Source organism: Dermacentor variabilis, chromosome 2, assembly GCF_050947875.1.
Source record: "Dermacentor variabilis isolate Ectoservices chromosome 2, ASM5094787v1, whole genome shotgun sequence".
In the NCBI taxonomy this organism is placed as follows: Eukaryota; Metazoa; Arthropoda; class Arachnida; order Ixodida; family Ixodidae; genus Dermacentor; species Dermacentor variabilis.
In genome coordinates this window covers 106,515,902-106,535,034 of record NC_134569.1, presented here as the reverse complement: position 1 = coordinate 106,535,034, position 19,133 = coordinate 106,515,902, and the positions used below count along the sequence as shown (strand labels likewise).

General features: G+C 43.5%; 1 protein-coding gene across 2 annotated transcripts in view; it reads left to right on the top strand.

Annotated features, from left to right (window-relative positions):
• LOC142572482 (oxysterol-binding protein-related protein 9-like) overlaps positions 1-19,133 on the top strand; it is a 47,217-nt gene that overhangs the window by 14,009 nt on the left and 14,075 nt on the right. For both annotated transcript variants that reach the window (XM_075681635.1, XM_075681636.1), the window contains 5 exons: positions 1,501-1,607; positions 7,194-7,223; positions 8,583-8,745; positions 12,592-12,754; positions 14,793-14,877. In XM_075681635.1, the coding sequence (XP_075537750.1) occupies positions 1,501-1,607; positions 7,194-7,223; positions 8,583-8,745; positions 12,592-12,754; positions 14,793-14,877 (548 nt within the window). The remainder of the gene's footprint in view (positions 1-1,500; positions 1,608-7,193; positions 7,224-8,582; positions 8,746-12,591; positions 12,755-14,792; positions 14,878-19,133) is intronic.

Here is a 19,133-nt window from a genome sequence, read left to right as displayed (position 1 = left end):
CCTGATGTCCTTCACTAAACACAAAAATCCCGTGCTTAATGATCTTTATTCGCTTCTGTGCACAATGCATATATCTAACCAGCAAATCACAATATGCTGGATACCTGGCCATAGAGGTATTGAGGGCAGCATGCTTGCAGACGAAACGGCCTCATCAATAGTCACTAAAGCCACCAATATCTCTGTAGCTGTCCCTGCCATAGACTTGAAACATCTCCTGCGGAAAAAGCTTAGGAGCTATTGGCAACGCCTATGGGACATGAAACGTCCAATAAGCTGCGCGACACTAAACCATGGTTAGGGAACTGGCCACCCATATAAAAAATAAGACTAACCGAGGTTACCATATGCCAACTGAGAATCGGCCACACATACGGTACACACTCGTACTTGCTGACTGGTGATGAGCCACCCACCTGTAGTAAATGACAGGGCGCTGACGGTCCTGCACGTGTTGCTGGAATGTAGTGAATTAGAGGCTCTTAAAAAAAACACTTCCGTTTACCTCACTATCAACAAGTTCCATTACATCCAGCAATGTTTCTTAGCAACAACTTGCACTTCGTTGTTAAATCAACATTAGCTTTTTTAAAGGATGCAAGTATGCTGCAGGTTATACACCCAAGTGATCCGTAGCGCAGCCTCTTATCAGAGGCTTCTGCCGCGGTAATAGTACTGTTAGAGCATATGCCTCCCGGTTCTTGCACTAGAGGACCCGGGAAAGGCTTTAGTACTATTTACATACTTCTATATTTTTATCTCTTGATCACATTACAAAGTATATTTTATGGTCATAGGATACCTCACTTGTCATTCTCATCCTTCTAGCACATATATATTTTACACACTTATACTCTGGCTGATTTTAGGCCCCTTCACAGCCATGGTAATCCTAGACCATCAACCATTGTTAACTCGCTGTAGCATGTTCTTGGCACACTTCGGCCAGAACTGGCCCTTGCACCATCAAAATCAATCATCAATCGTCAATAAATTCTAGATTCTAGATTTGTCTACTTTCTGTCAGCCAAGCTAGTGCAGGAGAAAGCCGCTCTTCACCAGTAGCACGCCAAACTGGAGCACACAAGCAGGCATGTACTTCAGACCGGCTGTACATACGGGAGATGTTGCATGTGGCTGCACAACATAGATGCCACGGCTGTCGATGGGCGCTCCGATGAGCCCTCTCACCATCGAGATTCCCGGGCAAATGCATGCTCTGATTAGTCTCCATAGGTGATGCGGCTCCATTCACGGAGTACAAGTGCAAACCAGTGCAGACACCCATATCTGACTTGTGCAGATGTCTGAGCTTGGCCCATGCTTCGACGGATATGAGCTGTTGCGCATGTTCCGTGAATGCACGGGCACCGACAAGTGTATGTGTAGTCTGGGCTATAGCATTCGCTGCACTCCACGAAGTTGGCAATGTGAAGTATAAATGGCCTCCCTAATCGCACGCTCTTCAATCCTGCATTTGTGTTTTCTTATTTTCTGCAGTGCTGAGGCTCGCACCACTGAGCCCACAAGTGACAAATCCAGTACAGACGTTATGAGCCTAGCCTCTAGCTCACAAGCAGCTGCATCTGTCTACTCAGTCTACGATGGTAAGACTTGCTTTATGGACGTGTACTATTACACTGGAAGGAAATGGAAACATTGTAAAACAACTTAGAAGTTGCCATATTCACCAGTCTATGACACTGATATGATGCATTCTTGGATGCCTTGTCTTGAGGCTAGAGTGTCTTTAGCAGCCTATATGCCACATGCTATCTTGTTATGATGTCATGTAGTTAAACACCAACATAATTTGTTGATCTCTTTCTTGTTCTCATTAGTGACCAGAGAGCAGAGTGGTCCACAGATGGCACTAGTGGTCCACAAAGATCAAGGAATTCTGTAGTAGACAGCATTGCTGTCAGGCCTTCGTACATGTATGGCATCGTTAAGAGCATCTTCACATGCACCATACTGCGTAATTTCATGTTTTGCTGTCAGCAACCAGCAAGAGAAATTTATTAGGAATGTGCATTACATTTTGATTCTTATGCCACGCAAGGTGTCTACCAACTGGGTAAACCGGGAATTCTCAGGGATTTTGAATAGTCTAAAACTCGGGGAATTTGTGTTTCTATGAGGGAAAATTAGCTGTCATTTTATTATAAGGTAACGAAAGTCGCCCTAATGCAAGCTCGAGTAAAAGATAGGAATCGTAACGAATTTTCTTTGACGCCATGTCATCGGCTGGAGGAGTTGCCATTGTAGTTGACGACGGATTTTCCGGACGTCCGATTTTTGGGACATACTCGATAATGCGGACGGCAACACCACATACCCCATAGAGTCAATGTATAAGAACACCTGAAATTCTGGACGCGAGAACCCTGCGCCGTCCAATTTTCCGGACTGTTTGTCGCAAATGCAGGTCCGAAACGGCATTAATCAAAGCCAACAGAGCCGCTTTATCTCTCCGCCTCTAACCGCGCAGATCCGCTGGCAGCCTTAGCTACCACCGCATCAACTTGAGGCCTAGCTGCTTCGATGCTCGCTATTAAGGTTTTTGCAGTTCAGTACCGTGTTTTTCATTGAAAGAATTCGCCGCTGTCAGCAATGGCACCAACTCTGCCTTTGTGGTCCTCGCGATTGGCTTCGAAGCTTATAAATCGCAGTGCATTGCACAATGCCGATTCCCAAAGGGTGGCGTCGCTTCAGCACAGCAATGTTATACAATGAAGCATACGTGAAGTATTGCGGTTAAGCTTAACAATTGTGGACAGGGGCAATTGTCACGGGATGCAGTACGTGTACCTCCTTGGTGTTCCCTAATTATACACGCGCGCACCTGCCGTCTCCTGTCACATTATGAGCACCGATATGCCTGGTAAGTGTACTGGCAGGCCTTCAGACCTTTTTAGGATGTGCCTGTGGCAATGTGAGCCCTCAAGGGCAGTGAAAAACATGCATTCACTTTTTCGGACTGCCTGACTTGTTGGGCGTTTTTGCGGCTTCTAGGGAGTCCGAAAGATTGGACATTGACTGTACAACTGACCAAGAGGATGCTTCAAATGGTCCGTGGGGTGAACGCATGGTAAAACGAAAACAAGAATAGAAAGAGCCGTCGCATTGAGGAATAACCGGGAAAGAAACTGTGCCGCCTCGTCTTTGAAAAATCTCCAGCTCAAAAAGCAGTGTTGGCTGATGCCGAGATGCAGGCAACTCTCATCCAAACCAAAATAAACTTTTTAAAGCTGTGAAATGCAACACTGAGGCATATTGTGCGTGCTGAGAGCATATCAGGACATTTGAAGTTGACTTTCCAGCTGCTGAGAGAATCTCACTTGTGAAAAAGTTCAGACCTAATACGAATGAGTTTGCCATCAGTTGACAGAAACAGCTCATTTCAAAAATATTTGCTTCTGTATGCATCTCTTCTTATATATATTTGAAGATGTTCAACTTGATTTCCAATGGTCTTTACTATTTTTTTCAAGCGAAGCATGTATTGGCTCACAAGTTTCAGTAGTGGTCTGGTCATGCAAAAATGCAGTTGCTCCCAGAGCAGAGCAGCTGCTGGAAAGGGCAGTTTGATGAGTTGACAGCTGCACTGGCACCAGAGCATGAGTCATTAGCAAGGATTCCAGCTGCATAGGCGCGCTGTCACGTCACGTGCACAATGCACAACCAATCAGTCCTTTTGCTTCCAATGGGCGGGAAAGGGCGGAAAAGGGCACTGCGTGCTCCGCCGGCTTTATTTTCGTTCAGCTCAGTCTCTGAAAACGGATGGGGCGGCCATGCTTTGTATGTCCCCTGGAGAAACAGGTAGCCTTTGACGAGTGGTGGCGAGAACTCGCCCGTGAAGGGGCTCACCGCCGGCGTGCCAATCGAGCCATTAAGGGCTAAATATAGTCCGACCTAGCGTGAGCATATGCACACATTGTGTCAAGTTGACGAGAGCAACAGCGTTTATAGTTGGACCAATGGTTTGACACACTGGCACAGCCAAGGTAACCGGATGCAGCCAGCATACTCCAACGCTCGTGGCAACTAGCGACGCTTACCCACGCACCGATAACATCGGACTATAAATGCGTCTTTAGAGCCGCCAGAGCCCAGGCAATCCGACAGCAATGAGAAGATCCCAAGCTGAGGAAGCGGGAGGCCGAAGCAATCCGGCACCGTTACTAAATAAACTAAATTTTAATTATTTACACCTGAACAAGCTTCAAATTGATAGCCTATTGCTCTGCAAACTGGCATTATTACAAACTACTTCATCAAGACCTTATCGATAACACCAAGAGGAGCAATGTCTTGTGAGGCGTCTCTTGCTGTACATGCTGCAGCGAAGCGGACTAGGATATACAGCCGAATTCTGTTAATTCGAACCTGACCTGACTGATGAAACTGGTTGAACTAGCCGGTGGGTCAAATTAAACAAAAGCCAGAAAAAAACTCCAAACGCTGTTAATTCACTTGGCAAATTTCACCTTTGAGGTTAGCTTCACCAGAATCACATCAAGCACATCTACAAGCACATCTACATGTGCTTGTTTAATGCAGTGCCACATGCATTTGCGTTAATTACCTGCACGCCCGAGCTTCATTTAGAGGAATCGCATAAGCAGGTGGGCAACCAGAACAAGCATACTAACTTGTACTATGTCCTGTGGCAGTGGCCCTTTCCCATTCTTAGTACTCTTTCTGCAATTGCATATGCTTCACCGCATAACACGAGTGTATTGCATTAACCATGGGGATGATGTAGTGGCCATTGCATTGCACTACTAAGTCCGAGGGCACAGGATCAAATCTTGGCCACGGCGGCTGCATTTTGATGGGGGTGAAATGCAGAAATACCCATGTACCATGTATTGGGTGCCCTTTAAGGAACTCCATTTGGTTGAAATTAACCAGGAGTCCACCACTACGGTGTGCCTCATTATCAAATTGTGGTTTTTGGCACAAAAAATCCCAGAAATTAATATTAATGGCTGTATCGTGACAAAGGAGATAATTCTATTTTGAATTATTTGGCAAAGGGCAATTTTAAGATAGAAATAACGGAAGTTTGGGCCCATGGCAATGTATGGGTGCCGGCCGGGATCAAATTAACCGGAGTCAAACGCAGTCTGAATTAAGCAGTCTGAGCTTGAAGTGACGGGCAGAATGAGAATAAAAAAAGTTGAGATATACTGTAAGCATGGGTTTCTCACAAGTGCAGTTAAAAGTAATGGTTGTGTTATAGCTTGTATTCTCAAGCGATCACTTTCATCAATATGATCGCTTTCAAGAGCGTGCTACTCACACCTGATGGGTCAGAATGTGCTTGTGATTGCATTTCTTGCACTGTGCTAAGACAGCTTGTTTTGGCACTATGCGAGGAACGCTGTTGGCTGTAGATGTCAATGCTGCTTTGCCAGGTTATGCGAAAATCCAATGAAGTGATCGTAAGCCCAAAAGTTATCGTTGGAGAGTACCACCCCTGTTCACAATGGAATGACAAGAAGCATTAAGAAGTGTGACATGACAGCGTGTAGACTTTGGTGATATGTATTGCACACCACTACATGGTCTTGTGCTGACACAGAAGCCCATACATTACCTGGCTCACAGAGGCAGTGCTTGGTGTGGGCTTGCTACCATTGTTTTTTCAGGGATAGCTCCATGAGGGACACATTGCAGTCTGTAATGCAGTAGGCGTAATGCATTTTAGTGCTGGTGTAATGTAGGTGTAGGTATAATGCAATTCGTAGTTCTGTGACCTACTTTAGATATACAAATGATATGATATAGTAATAATGAATTGTCATAGAAGCCATAGGACTTGCACCTAAGTAGTGTAGGTTGGTATAAGAGTGTCTTAGTCACTAGACAATTCCATCGGCAACACTCTGAATATGGCAGATCAGTTCTGTGGAATTCCACAAGGGGGAAAAAGGTCCATAAAAGGGAAAATTGTCATGCACCTAAATATAACATGAAGCCACAAACATATGGGTTTCTCATGGGCAAGCTTTCCAGTTGAAGAAGTGGGATCCCAGACCAGGGCGAATTTTTACCCAACTGCGGAGCTTTCTTTCTGAGAAACCAGTATAGACTTCCTTTGTAGCTTCATGCTACATTTAGATGGATAACGATTTTTAACAAGTAGACTTTCTTATGTCTTATAGACAAAACAAGTGACAGTGCCTTGTGAAATCTGGTGATTGTTAATGAATGTACTGCGCAATGGGACGAGGACAAGAATAACAAGGAAACAACTACGATAGGACTAGCACTGTGAATGTTACCCTGGTGATTATTGTTTGCAAGAAAAGTAACAACTGAATTTTCGATTGGGCCAAATGTGAAAAAAATTATTTCTTGACAGCAAACCAGCAGAGGGAGGTAGAGATGTCAGTGGTGGAAAACACCTAAAGTGAACAAAACACAGCCACAGGAAACATGGCCTCTCAAGGTTCTGTTCCCAGAGTGGTAAAGAAGTGGGTGGTTCTCCAGTGTTGCAACATATGCCATTTCATACTTATCAGGCAACGCTGCGCAAGCTATGTGAGCAATGCCATTGTAGAAATCTCGCACTACACATTTCGCAGTGCAGTTGTTTTTTATCTGCAACGCTTTCTACCGAATAACTAGTTCATGTATTACAACTACACCACTTGTGGGCATAAGGTTGTGCCAAATTTAATGTTATTTATGCACCTTAGTGCTTCCAATATGCGATTCACTGTGAGTACAAGGAGTGCCCTGTGGCCATTGTTTGTGGAAGCAGGCCACTCCACTCGCTCCAGATTAAATAGGTCCAGGTCTATTGCACGACATAAGTTTATCAGACCTAACGTTACACAAATTACATTATGCATACTCGTGTACTCTTTCATGTGTGCCGCATGGTATGTGCAGGCAGCGGGAGGTGTGTCTAGACTTCGCAGTGATGTATGAAACGGTGTATAGCTATTGCTGCCGCTTGTTTGATCTTTGTGCAAAACAACTCGCAGTTTTACTATCTCTTGCTATTGCTTGTGTAATATGTATAAGGAGGAATAGAGAATTAAGACTACTTCATGAACTCTTGTTCCAATGTTGTGCATAGACCAGGCAATTTGCATTTACTTCCTAGTGTTGTATTGTGATGGTAAAAAATCACTCATTGGAAACATTCCTCACACATTCTTGATGTTTCTTTACAGCTGCCTATGAAGATGATGCTGAAGATGAATGTAAGTGTTGGTTTTCTCTCTTCTATTTTTGGTCTCTATTGCAGGCATTTACTTTAAAGGGCCTCTCACCAGGTCTGGCTATATTGAGCTGACAAGCACTGTGCATACAATGCATGCTAACAATCTTGCAGCTAAGTATTATGTCTCTATGTGCAGTAGAAAGAGCTAAATTTCAAACCGAATGCTGCTTGCCCTTCTTCTCGTGGGTGCTGTGCTCCCAGTCGGAAAGTCAATGTACATCGCACAAGTGCGCCTACGTACACCGCAGTGCTGTGACATCACTTGTAGCGACACGTGACTTCGAGAATTCAAGGCAACATCTGTTATTTGTGTACTCTGTTGCTTCACTAGATGAATTAAAGTTTAGAGAATTAATAAAACGCATAAACCGATTGTCTGCGTGTTCTTGTTTTACTTCGCACCGCAGCAAGAGAGACGTACTTCCATTTTGTCTGCTTGTTCCCATGTCGTGCAGTCTCGCGCGCTGACAACGAAAGTATGTCATTTTCTACCATGTTCCAGTGCGCAGTCATGCTCTATGACCCGTTTGTGTCTGCCTCAGTATTCGCGTAGCACTGACTTATACCACTAGTCCGATGTTCTCGTGCACAGCATGAGAAATCGTGTGCTGCACGAAATGAGACAAACACAACGGCTCATGCATGACGGCGTCAGCAGACGTGCACCGTGCAGCAAAAAAGCGAGGGAGAAAGAAAAGGCAGGGCCTGTGACGTATGCGTCATGCATTCCTCGAGCTCCAGTATGCGATAAACACAGGGAAGGAGTTTAGCTTGCAGAGGCTAGACGAGGCCAGTGGAGAGAGTGTCTCTCTTGGCAGTGGCCCTCGCCTCCTGAAATCATGGGCTCGCGGCACTGAAATATTACTATCTTGGCTATTAATGAACCAATTTGAAAAATTCTTGCAGCAGAACGCTCCCTAGAGGGCAAATAACAGCTTCCAGTGTATAACCGAAATTTGCTATGTGGCCTTGTCAAGGGCCCTTTAGACAACTCCAGTATACAGAGCATGCTTATTGCAAAATTGTTTATTACGCTGACTGTGAGGTACAGAAAAATTTTGCTAAGGAACTACACTGTTTGTAGAACATGTTCACATACGTAGTGGCATCATAGTGTTTGTCATACGTCAGCTGACAAGTAAGCAGCAGAAAGTCATGTGCTCCGAAGTAGTTAAGGAATTGGCCGTGCAGCTTCCTCCATTGCCTCGTATTTGCAGATTCTGTAATATGAGATCGTCATGTCATAGACAAGAAAGCTGCTGCTTGTTGCTGTCGCAGTGCTCCTCTGTTTGACAATTACGATCTGTTCATGATGGGCAATCCCCTCTTGAACACACAGTGGGCTCCCTGGAGGGCCAGAAGAGTGTCTTCTCGCACCTGCTGTCCCAAGTTCGCATTGGCATGGACCTCACAAAAGTCACACTGCCAACATTCATCTTAGAGCGGCGGTCGCTATTAGAAATGTATGCCGACTTCTTTGCTCATCCAGACATCTTTGTCAGGTAAGAATTTTTTACCGGCTTGCCTGCCATGGTTCCTAGGCGCGGCTCATACCTGGTGCTTTTGTGCAATGTGAGAATGTGTTGCGTTGTTTTTTTTTTACCAGCTTGTTTGTTGTATGTGAGAATGTGTTGCGTTTTTTTTTTTTTACCGGCTTGTTTGTTTGTTTCTGCTGCAAATGAAAATCGGCACTTTTTTCAAACCATCCTTAGTCTGTTGCTGTTTTGCTTTGCAGCATTGCTTCGCTTTTGCTTTGTACAAGCATTGTCACTAAGTATACTGAAACAACTAACGTTACCTAGGCTGGATTTCTGTACAGTCAAGCTTCGATATAAAAAACACGGATAGGACGAAATATTTGGTTGATCACGTCTTATTTCAATGGGATGTTCTCCTGCTACAACAACATCGAAAATGTAGGATTTAACAAGGTATTGGTTAGCGTGAAGGAAATTTTTGTTATCACATGCCTCAGAATATATGTTTATTCTTGTAGCAAAAATGTCAACTAAGTCACCTACTGATTCCTCAGATGTCTGAATTTTTGTGTATCTTCATATAATTTCTGTGGCACAGCCACCTATCCCTAGCATCAATGTAAAACAGCCATAACCAAAATTTCAGATGCCGCACAGTGTTTCAGGCATCAGCAGCGCATGCACTGCTGCAGACGTGGCGCCCATGAAAAAAATTGACGCCATGTCGACTGACACAAAGTCGCAACTTTAGTTGCCAACTCTCGACAAAGAACCCAAGCAATGCAGCCAGTGGAGTGGCTGGCGACGAGTCATCGCAGGAAGCTCAGTGCCATTATGTTCGCACTTGTAGACCTTATCGCAGATCGAATTTAAGATCAGACGCACAGGGCAGATTGACTGCTGTAGTAGCAGAGTGCGGATCCCCGTGTGGTACCTTCAGTGTTAAAAAAATCTTCTCGCTGTGTGCTTGTTTTTATGTTCATACTCGTGGACATTATCGGCAGTTGTGGTTGAGATCTGATGCATGGGCTATAAACTGACGGCTGTAGTAGTGGAGTATGGATCTATCTACATGCAGTACCCTCCGTGTTCGAAAAGTCTTTCAGCGGCGTGCAAATTTTGGCCAGTAACTTGGCTATGTTGAACCGCAGTCGGCAAGCCAAGGGGCCGATTTTGCATGAGAACACCAATCGCACGGTTGATTATTCACGGTGGTGTAGAGTATATGTATGTAAATTATTTTTCTTCCCGTGCCTTGTATCAGCACAGCAAGATGTCAACAGCTTATCGAAACCCACAGGGGACCCTTTGCTGGCCCGTTGGCGGCACCGTGCTTGTGTTTCTTTCAGATAGGTCTGATCACAAATTTCTTTCCAATATCTGTGTGTGTGCTTATAACGAATATTGGATATAGTGAAGGTATTTTTCTGGCCGATGCAAATTCACTATAATGAAGTTTAACTACCGCATTTACTTGCATAATGATCACACTTGCGTAATGATCGCACCCCTGAATTTTGTCATCAAAATTCTATTTTTTTCCTTTCCCGTGTAATGATCGCACCCCAAACTTGCCACAGCGATATGTCATGTGCCAAGTCTAGCTAATGATCATGGCGCTTACCATCTGTCGAATGCTGCCAAATGCTTCGTGAACGACTCTTCCAAGACGTACGAAGTGGTCTGCACGCACCGAACATTCTTAAGCAGATGCCCCATTTCATTCCTTTCATCACTTTCTGTACTACCATGAAAAAAAAAAAGCTACAACCAAGCTTGCCTTGGCTTTATTATTTGTAGGCTTTATAACGGTTGTGGTCAACAACAAAAAAGGCGCTTTTAGATTGTTCTCGTCTGCACTCGTGGGCACGCAACAAATTGCGAGTGGCAACGATAGTAGTCACATTTACTCTGATACATTAGAAGTGTACCCTATTCATACGCCGATGCTTGTAACACAGCTAAGATATTCGCCCATCCATAGTGGAAGCGTGCTGTATTAGGATAGTAGTGCAGACCAATGCTGTAGTTTCCGCAGCGTGCCTGCCATGGGTTTCTGTTAAGGTTGGGGGGCTTTAGTTTCTCTCACTGGCAGCTAAACGCGCCCATCTCTGTTTCTCTCCCCTCAAAGTGGTCATTGCTACGTTATTGCCGCAAACTTAGCGATAGTAACGATATTATTCATTACTGATTCGGAAAAAACTGTTTCAATGCGCGTAATGTATTCACAAGAAGAAAAAAAAATCTCGTTCGGTGCGTTCGGCTTGCTCCGCCGGCCGCCATTTTTGTTTTGGTGTCCCGCATTTTTACAGCGGCAGCCACCTATTTGTGGACCTGTTGTCATCCTGCAGCAAACGCAGGATGAAAAAAAATATATTTTCTTTAAGCAGGAAATTTAACTCGCATAATGATCGCACCCTTGAATTTGCGTCAGTTTTTTTTTACAAAAAAAGTCCGATCATTATGTAAGTAAATACGGTGCTATCAGCACAGAATGATATGCGTACAGCGGAGCCTGAGGTTTTTGGTATATGCTGCAACTGTAGCTGTGCCCACTGTAAACTGGTGCACGTGTGCAGTTAAGTTACGGGGTTTATGGGTTCTTGTTCTGCTCATATTCTCGACCATTGCCCACCTTATCGATATTGTGCCAGGGGAGCTCTGCAAGCCTTTGCATTTCTACAATGCTTGTTAATGGACACAAGTGCTCATAGATTTTCTGCCTCTCACACAAGACAAGAGTGTCGAGCCACCAATGAGCACTTTAGGAGAGCAGAAGCTTTACTTATTTTACTCGGGTCATATAAGTATGCTGATAAGGTGGGTGATGGTCAAGAAAATAACTGCAGGGCGCTAAGCTGTGAAACCCCATAACTTAGCTGCACATGTGCAAAAATTTACCGTGAGTGTGTTTAGACAGCACTGCGTGTACCAAAAGCTATGTGCCAAAAAACACTCGGCTTATCTTTTCCGGTCCTCCAGAAGCCCGTATGCACTGTGTGAAGTTTTCGATTGCTGTCCGAGATTGGATAACTCTGGCAGTTGTTGGCACATACAACAGAGGTCACACAGAGCCCGGAAAAGCACGTAGCATGTTGGAGGCAGCACTTGCCACAGTTCTCGTCCCTTCACAGTGCATCTGCTGTATTTCCACCAGCGCATACATCCAGCTGCATGCGGAGCTTTAGCCATGGTCTTGCATGCTCGCACTTAGCTTGGTTTAAACCCTGTGCATTTCATTAACAGTAAATCAGCATCAAAAAGAGAGCTGTATGGCAGCTGGCTATGACATTCATAGTTTGAAATATTGAAGTTTGCAGATGAGATGCATGCACTGAGAAATGCTCTTGGTACCATTTTATGCGGCAGTCTGCTGACAAGTAGCCAGAGTACCCCTCAAAGTTGTACACTATAGCTTTTGTAGCACTCCGATCTTCAAGGAATGTTTGTGTTGCTGATGGGTCATACTACTGATTTTTCTTTTCCTCAAAGCTGCTGTTCTTAGATTTCGAGGCTGCTATGCAGCACCAAACTATGGAATCCATTCGAAGGTAAATTGAGTTAAGGTGGCTTGCTGTTTATGACAGGTGTGCCAGCCTTCGTAAAGGCGGCTTTGTCAAGCTTTATATCATGAATATGATGACATTGTGAAGCTAGAACAAGAATGTCAGGACATATAGGGAGCCTTCCTATCTAAAGACCAGCTAGCAAACCTGAGGCACCCTAACCTGGTTTCATCCACCTTTCCCTCATTGTACATTTCCTGTTAAAAGCTGTCCTAGTATGTCCACAGCCATTTGTGGTCTCTATTTCTGTATTGCTGCAAAGTAGTCGTACTGAATCTGATGGGACGGCTGGGTGTGTCCACAGCATAGTAGACCGTGATGACCCCAAGGAGCGAATGGTCGAGGTGGTGCGGTGGTACCTGTCTGCCTTTCATGCCGGCCGCAAGAGTTCCGTTGCCAAGAAGCCCTACAACCCAATCCTAGGGGAGGTCTTTCGCTGCTACTGGAAGATCGGGGACAAACCCGGGGTTTGTGCCCATTCACTCTGTCTCTTTGTTGCATTTTGTGCAGGAGAATTGCAAAGAGTAAAATTTGCAAATGTGAATTGCCTCTAAAATGAAACAACATTCTTGCAGTTGGTTGGTTTCGTTTCCAAATGATGTGAATACATATGTAATTACTTCAAACCGTCCTTGGGTTACTTTAACAGCATCTTTTGTGTTCTTGTTAAACTGAAAAAAATTTTCCTCATTCACTGAGCTTCAGTTTTGACAGATCTTGGTGCAGTTAAAATTTAAAGCAGCATTGTAATTCTTCCTTCCTCTTAAGCACGCCTAAGATTCTGAAAGACAATAAATGCAAGGGAAAGGAATGTTGTGGATTCTTGCATCCTGCTTGTTTTGTTCTTTTTCTACATTATGGCTTCTTTTTTTTTTTTTTTTCATCTGCACATATTCTGCTGAGTGGTAGTGAACATACATGACTGAGCTGGTGTATTTTCATTCTGAGCAGTGGCTAAGACTCATAATGCAGCCATAAGAAGAAGCTCTTGTATTTTGAAAATGTCACTCAACGTTGTGCTCATAAAGCAGACCACATACTAAGCAATGTCACAAAAATACACTGCTTTGATAGCACATGCAAGTTTTTTTTTTTTTTTTTTTTTTGTGGCCGCACGAAATTTTTAAAAATTGCCTGTGGCAGATAGCACAATTCTAATCCTTGATCTAAATTACTCGATCAGGCAGCCATTACTTCTAAGAGAAATCTGAATGGTTAATTAAATAAGCATAATCGCGTTAATTAGCTGTTTAATTATGAACATTAATGCCACTATTTCAATCTACGTATTATAGCCTGTGAGTTATAGCCATGCATTTTCACTTGGAACGAATTATCAGGACTGCACTAGTTTCGGGGTATTAATCTTCAAAGTGTCCAACGAAATGCATTCGTGTTCCAGAGACTTTTGCACTTCAGTGAATAAAAGAGTGTTTTCTTTAAAAAAGTAACTGGAATGCCAGTGCATTTTGTCGGACACTTTAAAAATTAATACTATCTCGAAACTGGTACAGTCTGCAGAATTCGTTCCAAGTGAATCAGCCTTGAGAACGCACCGGCTATAATTCGTAAATTGAAATAGTGGCCGTAATGTTAATAATTATGTATTTTAATTTCTTGTAGAAGTAATGGTTGCCTGATCGAGTAATTTAAATCAAGGATTAGAATAGAGCTATCTGCCACAGGCGATTCTTAAAGGTGCAGCTTAGAAAGAACACCCTGCACAAATTAGGTCCTTAAAAATGTGGTATTAACAATCATTTTATCGCTGAATTTTTCCTCCCATTTTTCATTTATTGCATGTGAAGAGCACAATTCTGCTTTTGCAAGCATCTGTGAGCAGTGCACACATTTATTTATTGTTGCAGTCTACAAAATCATTTTATTTATTTATTTATTTATTTATTTATTTATTTATTTGTTTGTTTGTTTGTTTGTTTAATTATTTATTTATTTATTCATTCATACTGCAGCCCTCATTAAGGCTATTGCAGAAGTGGGATGAACAACAAACATTTATAAATAAGCTTGTGTGAATTGTTTCAGTGGTAGTGAAATGATGTTGCCTGGTAATGAGTTCCAGACTTCAATTGTTGATGGGAAAAAAGCTATATTTAAAGGAATCAGTGCGGGCAAAAAAGGTTGAGATATTTAGAGCGCGTTGACTCCTCACTGTTTGGAACACCAAACTTGTTGTTAGAACCAAAATCACAATGTCTCTCTTCTACAACCTAGCAGGTTGTCTTTGAAGCCTCCTACAACCTGGTATGCTAACTGTACACCTTCTCACTGTGACCATCAAAACCAAAGTTTGAGAGTTATCAGAGGCAAATGTTAATATTCTTTTGGTGCGGCTAAGAGTCGGGACGTGTTCTGCAGGGATCGAACATACACACACTTTACTCTTCTGTACCAGACTGCATGTCTAAACTGTCAAAAAAGAAAAAGACTTTTGCCGTTATATTTCAGCTTGGTTATGTGACTTCATTGTCTTTTAACTTGCAGGGTCTTGTCAAAGATGGTCCTGTGCCTTGGGCCACCACTAATGATTTAACCTTCATTGCGGAACAAGTCTCTCATCACCCCCCGGGTTAGTGCCACTGATGTCTTGAGTTCGTACATAGCATAGAGAGGTCAAGCAATGCCTAGTTTCAAATACAAATGAAAATTGTTGGTTTGTTGGCCGGCTCGAGTTCCAACTTCTTTCTTTAACTCTGTATATAAATCCCAACAAAGTCATGGCCCTCATGTCCTGCACAGAAGCAGAAGAAAGAAAAACTTCAGCCAAAGGTTCACAGTTTTCCTCCTACATATTATATTTACTTCATTGCACTTGTGACTTTAGATGGCTCACTTGCTTTCGCCACTTATACCTGTGCCACACAGGCACAGAAACATTACAGTAAATTGTTTATGCCGTCAGTCTTAATGCCATTCTTGGAGTGTCACGTGCGCAAACTTGTCATTCGCCTAAATGTCATTCACCAATTAATGCATTCACCACAACTAATTCAGCTCAGATGTGCGTACTTTTAAAATGCTAGCTTCTGGGGTACAGTGCTGTTGCTGATGGAGTCTGCTGTTCAGCATGATGCTTATTGTGGAAGCATATGAGCGCTGCAGTGAACAGCTGTGCTCTTCAAGCATCTTCTTGCCAACACTGTCGTAACCTCAGTGTGGTGGAGCTTTCTTTTGCTGGCCTACATATTTTACACCTTATAGCCATACTTGAAAGACAAGCTGGGCACGCTAGACAATCCAGGCTGGGCACGCTAGCTATAGTTCACGTATCGTTGCATTGAAAGATTGGGGAAGAGAATTTCAAGCTGTAAACATGTTCTTATATTTAAATTAGCTTTCAAAAATCACTTGCTGCAGACCGTGGTTGCTGTTATCACCATCATTGTGTCAAGTGACTTTAAATTTGCACGTGTGGCACCAAACTCCAGAGTAATGTCATTAGGAAACTTTAAGGCATTAGCCATTTAATGTCGCCTCTTGTGCCCACGTAGCACAAGTATTAAGGTGGGGGATGTTTCGTCTGATTTCAGGGCAGGCCTGGGCGCCTGAATGGTTTTTCTGAATGAAGAGTTTGCTACAAAAGCAGACAGACATACAGACATCACTTTCATAGGTGTGGTACTTCCAAGGCGTTATTTCTTTGTTGTCTTGTGTTTAGGCACTCCTCTAAGAATCAAGCATTTAGCTCGACTCACAGCATTGGTTGAGGTTGTAATGACTATGTCCTAACAGGCATTCACTGTGAAACTAGTTATGTATAAATGGCACTTTAATGCATGCTGAACAATTACTGCCTTGCTTGAGGATCTGTTCTAGTTTTGCACTAAATGGTATCGCATTATCTCTAGTTAATTCATCTGCATCGCATTCCTCATTTTTAAAATAATTGTATGCTGCTTTCTTGTGTATTGTTTGTCCCAACAATAAACACCTTTTGCCTTTCCAATGCACCTTTAGACCTTGCAATGTTCTCTGAGTGTCTAAAAAAGTGGTGAATAACAACATGCACGACTTGGCACGTCAATTTTGCCTAATCTTGTCACATTCACTTTCGGAGTCACATGTGTAAGCTTCTATTTTGACTTTGCCTTCTTCTTTAAGAGGAGGTTGTTGCTTGATGTTATCTGAAATCTAGAAAGCGTTCACCATAACATAATTCTTGGCTTGTTTTGGGGCATTTGTCGAGAGGGTTAGAAGAGGGTGTGCAGGTTGTATACGAAATGTGCCAAGAGGCGTTTGGGTGCAGCTTTGCAGAATTGCCCTTCGCATTGCCGCAAGGGCACACTTGAAGTCAAAATTTCGTTATAAGTGCTCTTTGCATTGCTGTGAAGCGATGCTGCGCTTCAACATATCGGCTCTAAAGGTGACAAAGGCGTTTCTAGGGCCTCACTTTGTGCTCAAAATGAACTGCTTTGCTTTTGTGGAGATATGAATCTTATGCAGTTATTTGTGGAGGTTACACTCACACTTTTTTTTATTGTGATAGCAATTATATAAGTACTCCAAGCAAGTTTTTGCCATCGTCGTTGCATGAGGGTCCGCATATATTTATACCTACGTATGCTATATGCCGTGCCCTGCTAAAGGCCATGCTTTATATGTATGCGGGTTACATTGCTACACTATTCTGTCACTAAGGTTGCTCATACCAGGTCTTACATTCTTGACTAAATTATTTGTCAGCATTTTCAAAATAGCAGCCCACGAATGAAGGTCATGAAACATAACACTCACAGTGCATGTCTTTTTATCTTTAATCTTCTCAGACTTTTAAATATTAAAAATGCCAAAGAATATCGAAGCTCAAACCTGAAAGTGTTATGTTACTTGCACAGCTCTTTACAGGCAGCATAGCGGAGCCTGTGCGATGTCGCTACAGACCTACACAGTGCAGTAAAGCTTTTAAGGGTGCCAGAAATTTTCGCGCACTTGCATTTATCGCATTTGCATTATTTGAGCCCACATATTAGTCAACGTCTGATTTTTGGACTCCCTAGGGGCAGCAAGAACGTCCGAAAAATCGGGCAGTCCGAAAAAATGAATGCATGCATTTTACTACGCCCAAAGGCTGATGTCACCACAGGTACATTTGAAATAGCTCTGAAGGCCTGCCACTACACTCGTAAGGCGTGTTGGTGCTCGTATTGCGATAGGAGATGGCAGATGCACACATGTTTATTTAAACGGACCCTGAAACAATTTTGACGATCTTGTACAAACATACCGAGTCGTTAGGGTAGGTCCTTCTAATCGTTAGTTGATGCACTTGAGTACCCTGCAAAAGCCTGTAATATATTAAAAGGTTTTAAAAATGTACATCTCTATTGATTGCAGCACATCATTGGCTTAATTTTCAGCCGCCCCTGACCATTTGACGCAAGTTGCCCTAATGACGCGAGTAGGGCAAGCTATCCATTTTGCTGCCCAGGCCGTGTCATCAATAATTTTTCGAACTTTATGGCGAACAAATGTTGTTTGTAATAGTTGGAATGTTAGTTAATTTACTTCTATAAGAAGAAAGTAACAGAAAGAGCATGCACAAGGACAATTTCTCAGTACAATTAAGCACTTCTGGCACAAATCAAGTGTCGTTTGCTTGTGTTACAACATGCTCCATGTTGACGAGAGCTCTGTGGGCAGTGTTGATCTGTCTTTATTTTGCAAGCACCATGGTTAGCCCTTGTTACATTGTGGGCCGCAAAAATAGTGACTGTCAATATGTTAAGCTGCGACATTGCGTCCCTCTGCAAGGCAGCAGGCGAGCAGAGTGGCTGCACCACATCGGACTGTCGCTATCCGATCGGCGCCAGGATTTGCGCATTTGCGGCTGTCACTTAACGCCGGAGGATTACTACTAGAATAGTGTTTTACGGTGTCCGGTATTCAGGTAAACGCAAGGGCAAGCGGACTATCCCTGGCCATTTGACCATGGCGTTTTACGGGATGAGCAGAGCCACAAATGTGAATGGTCTGCATGGTGCAGCCACGTGGTAGCAAGAGCTCAACCAAGCACAGTAGTTCTAACGAAGTGTATTCTACTTTGCTGCTGCTGTAAATTTTCCTCATGAGAGTAATCATGAGCAAATTGTTTTTCTAAATGTTTAAAATGTTTTACACTTGGTTAGAGAAATATTAGCTCTTTGTTTGACTGGTTAAGCTCTGCGCCACCAGGTGGCTGGACCATGCAGACCGATCTAAAGAGACCGATCAGGCAGCTCACGTTTGCCTACACTGAAGCTCCTTCATCAGCTTGAGTTTATGCCTCCACCCATCCGTCGAAACGCCCATCTCACCTGTGATTACCGGAGTACTAGACACGCTGGCGCTGCGACGAAATGCTCGCAACGCTTCGCTGCTCGCTGCTTCTATAGCTCTCACTTGGGGTCGACTGCCAAGCAGCTGGCAGAGAGGTCGGAGAGGCTTCGCGCGCTTGCTCCTAGACAACTGGAAGCAGGTGACATGACGAGCCATTATTACGCAGTGCCAGTGAAGGCGCAGCTAAGCCCTGATCACTCGGCGAACGAGTTGAGGAGAAAATGCATGGGTATGGAAAAGGGTTGCTTGTAATCATCCGTAGCTCTCTGAATATGAGATGCTTCACACAAATTGTGGTGCGAATGATTAACTGTAGCTGTACCCCACGCGTATACAAAATTTATCCGAACCGTTTCAGCGGCACTTTAATATACGTACCGTGCCCCTTCCCACTCTTGGTATGCTTCACCGCATAATAGTACTGTACTGAGGCGAAGGTGACTTTCGGGAACAGGCATTATTCAATGCAGCCATGCTTTCCGAGCTTCCTAGCCATTGGCGAGAATTGCA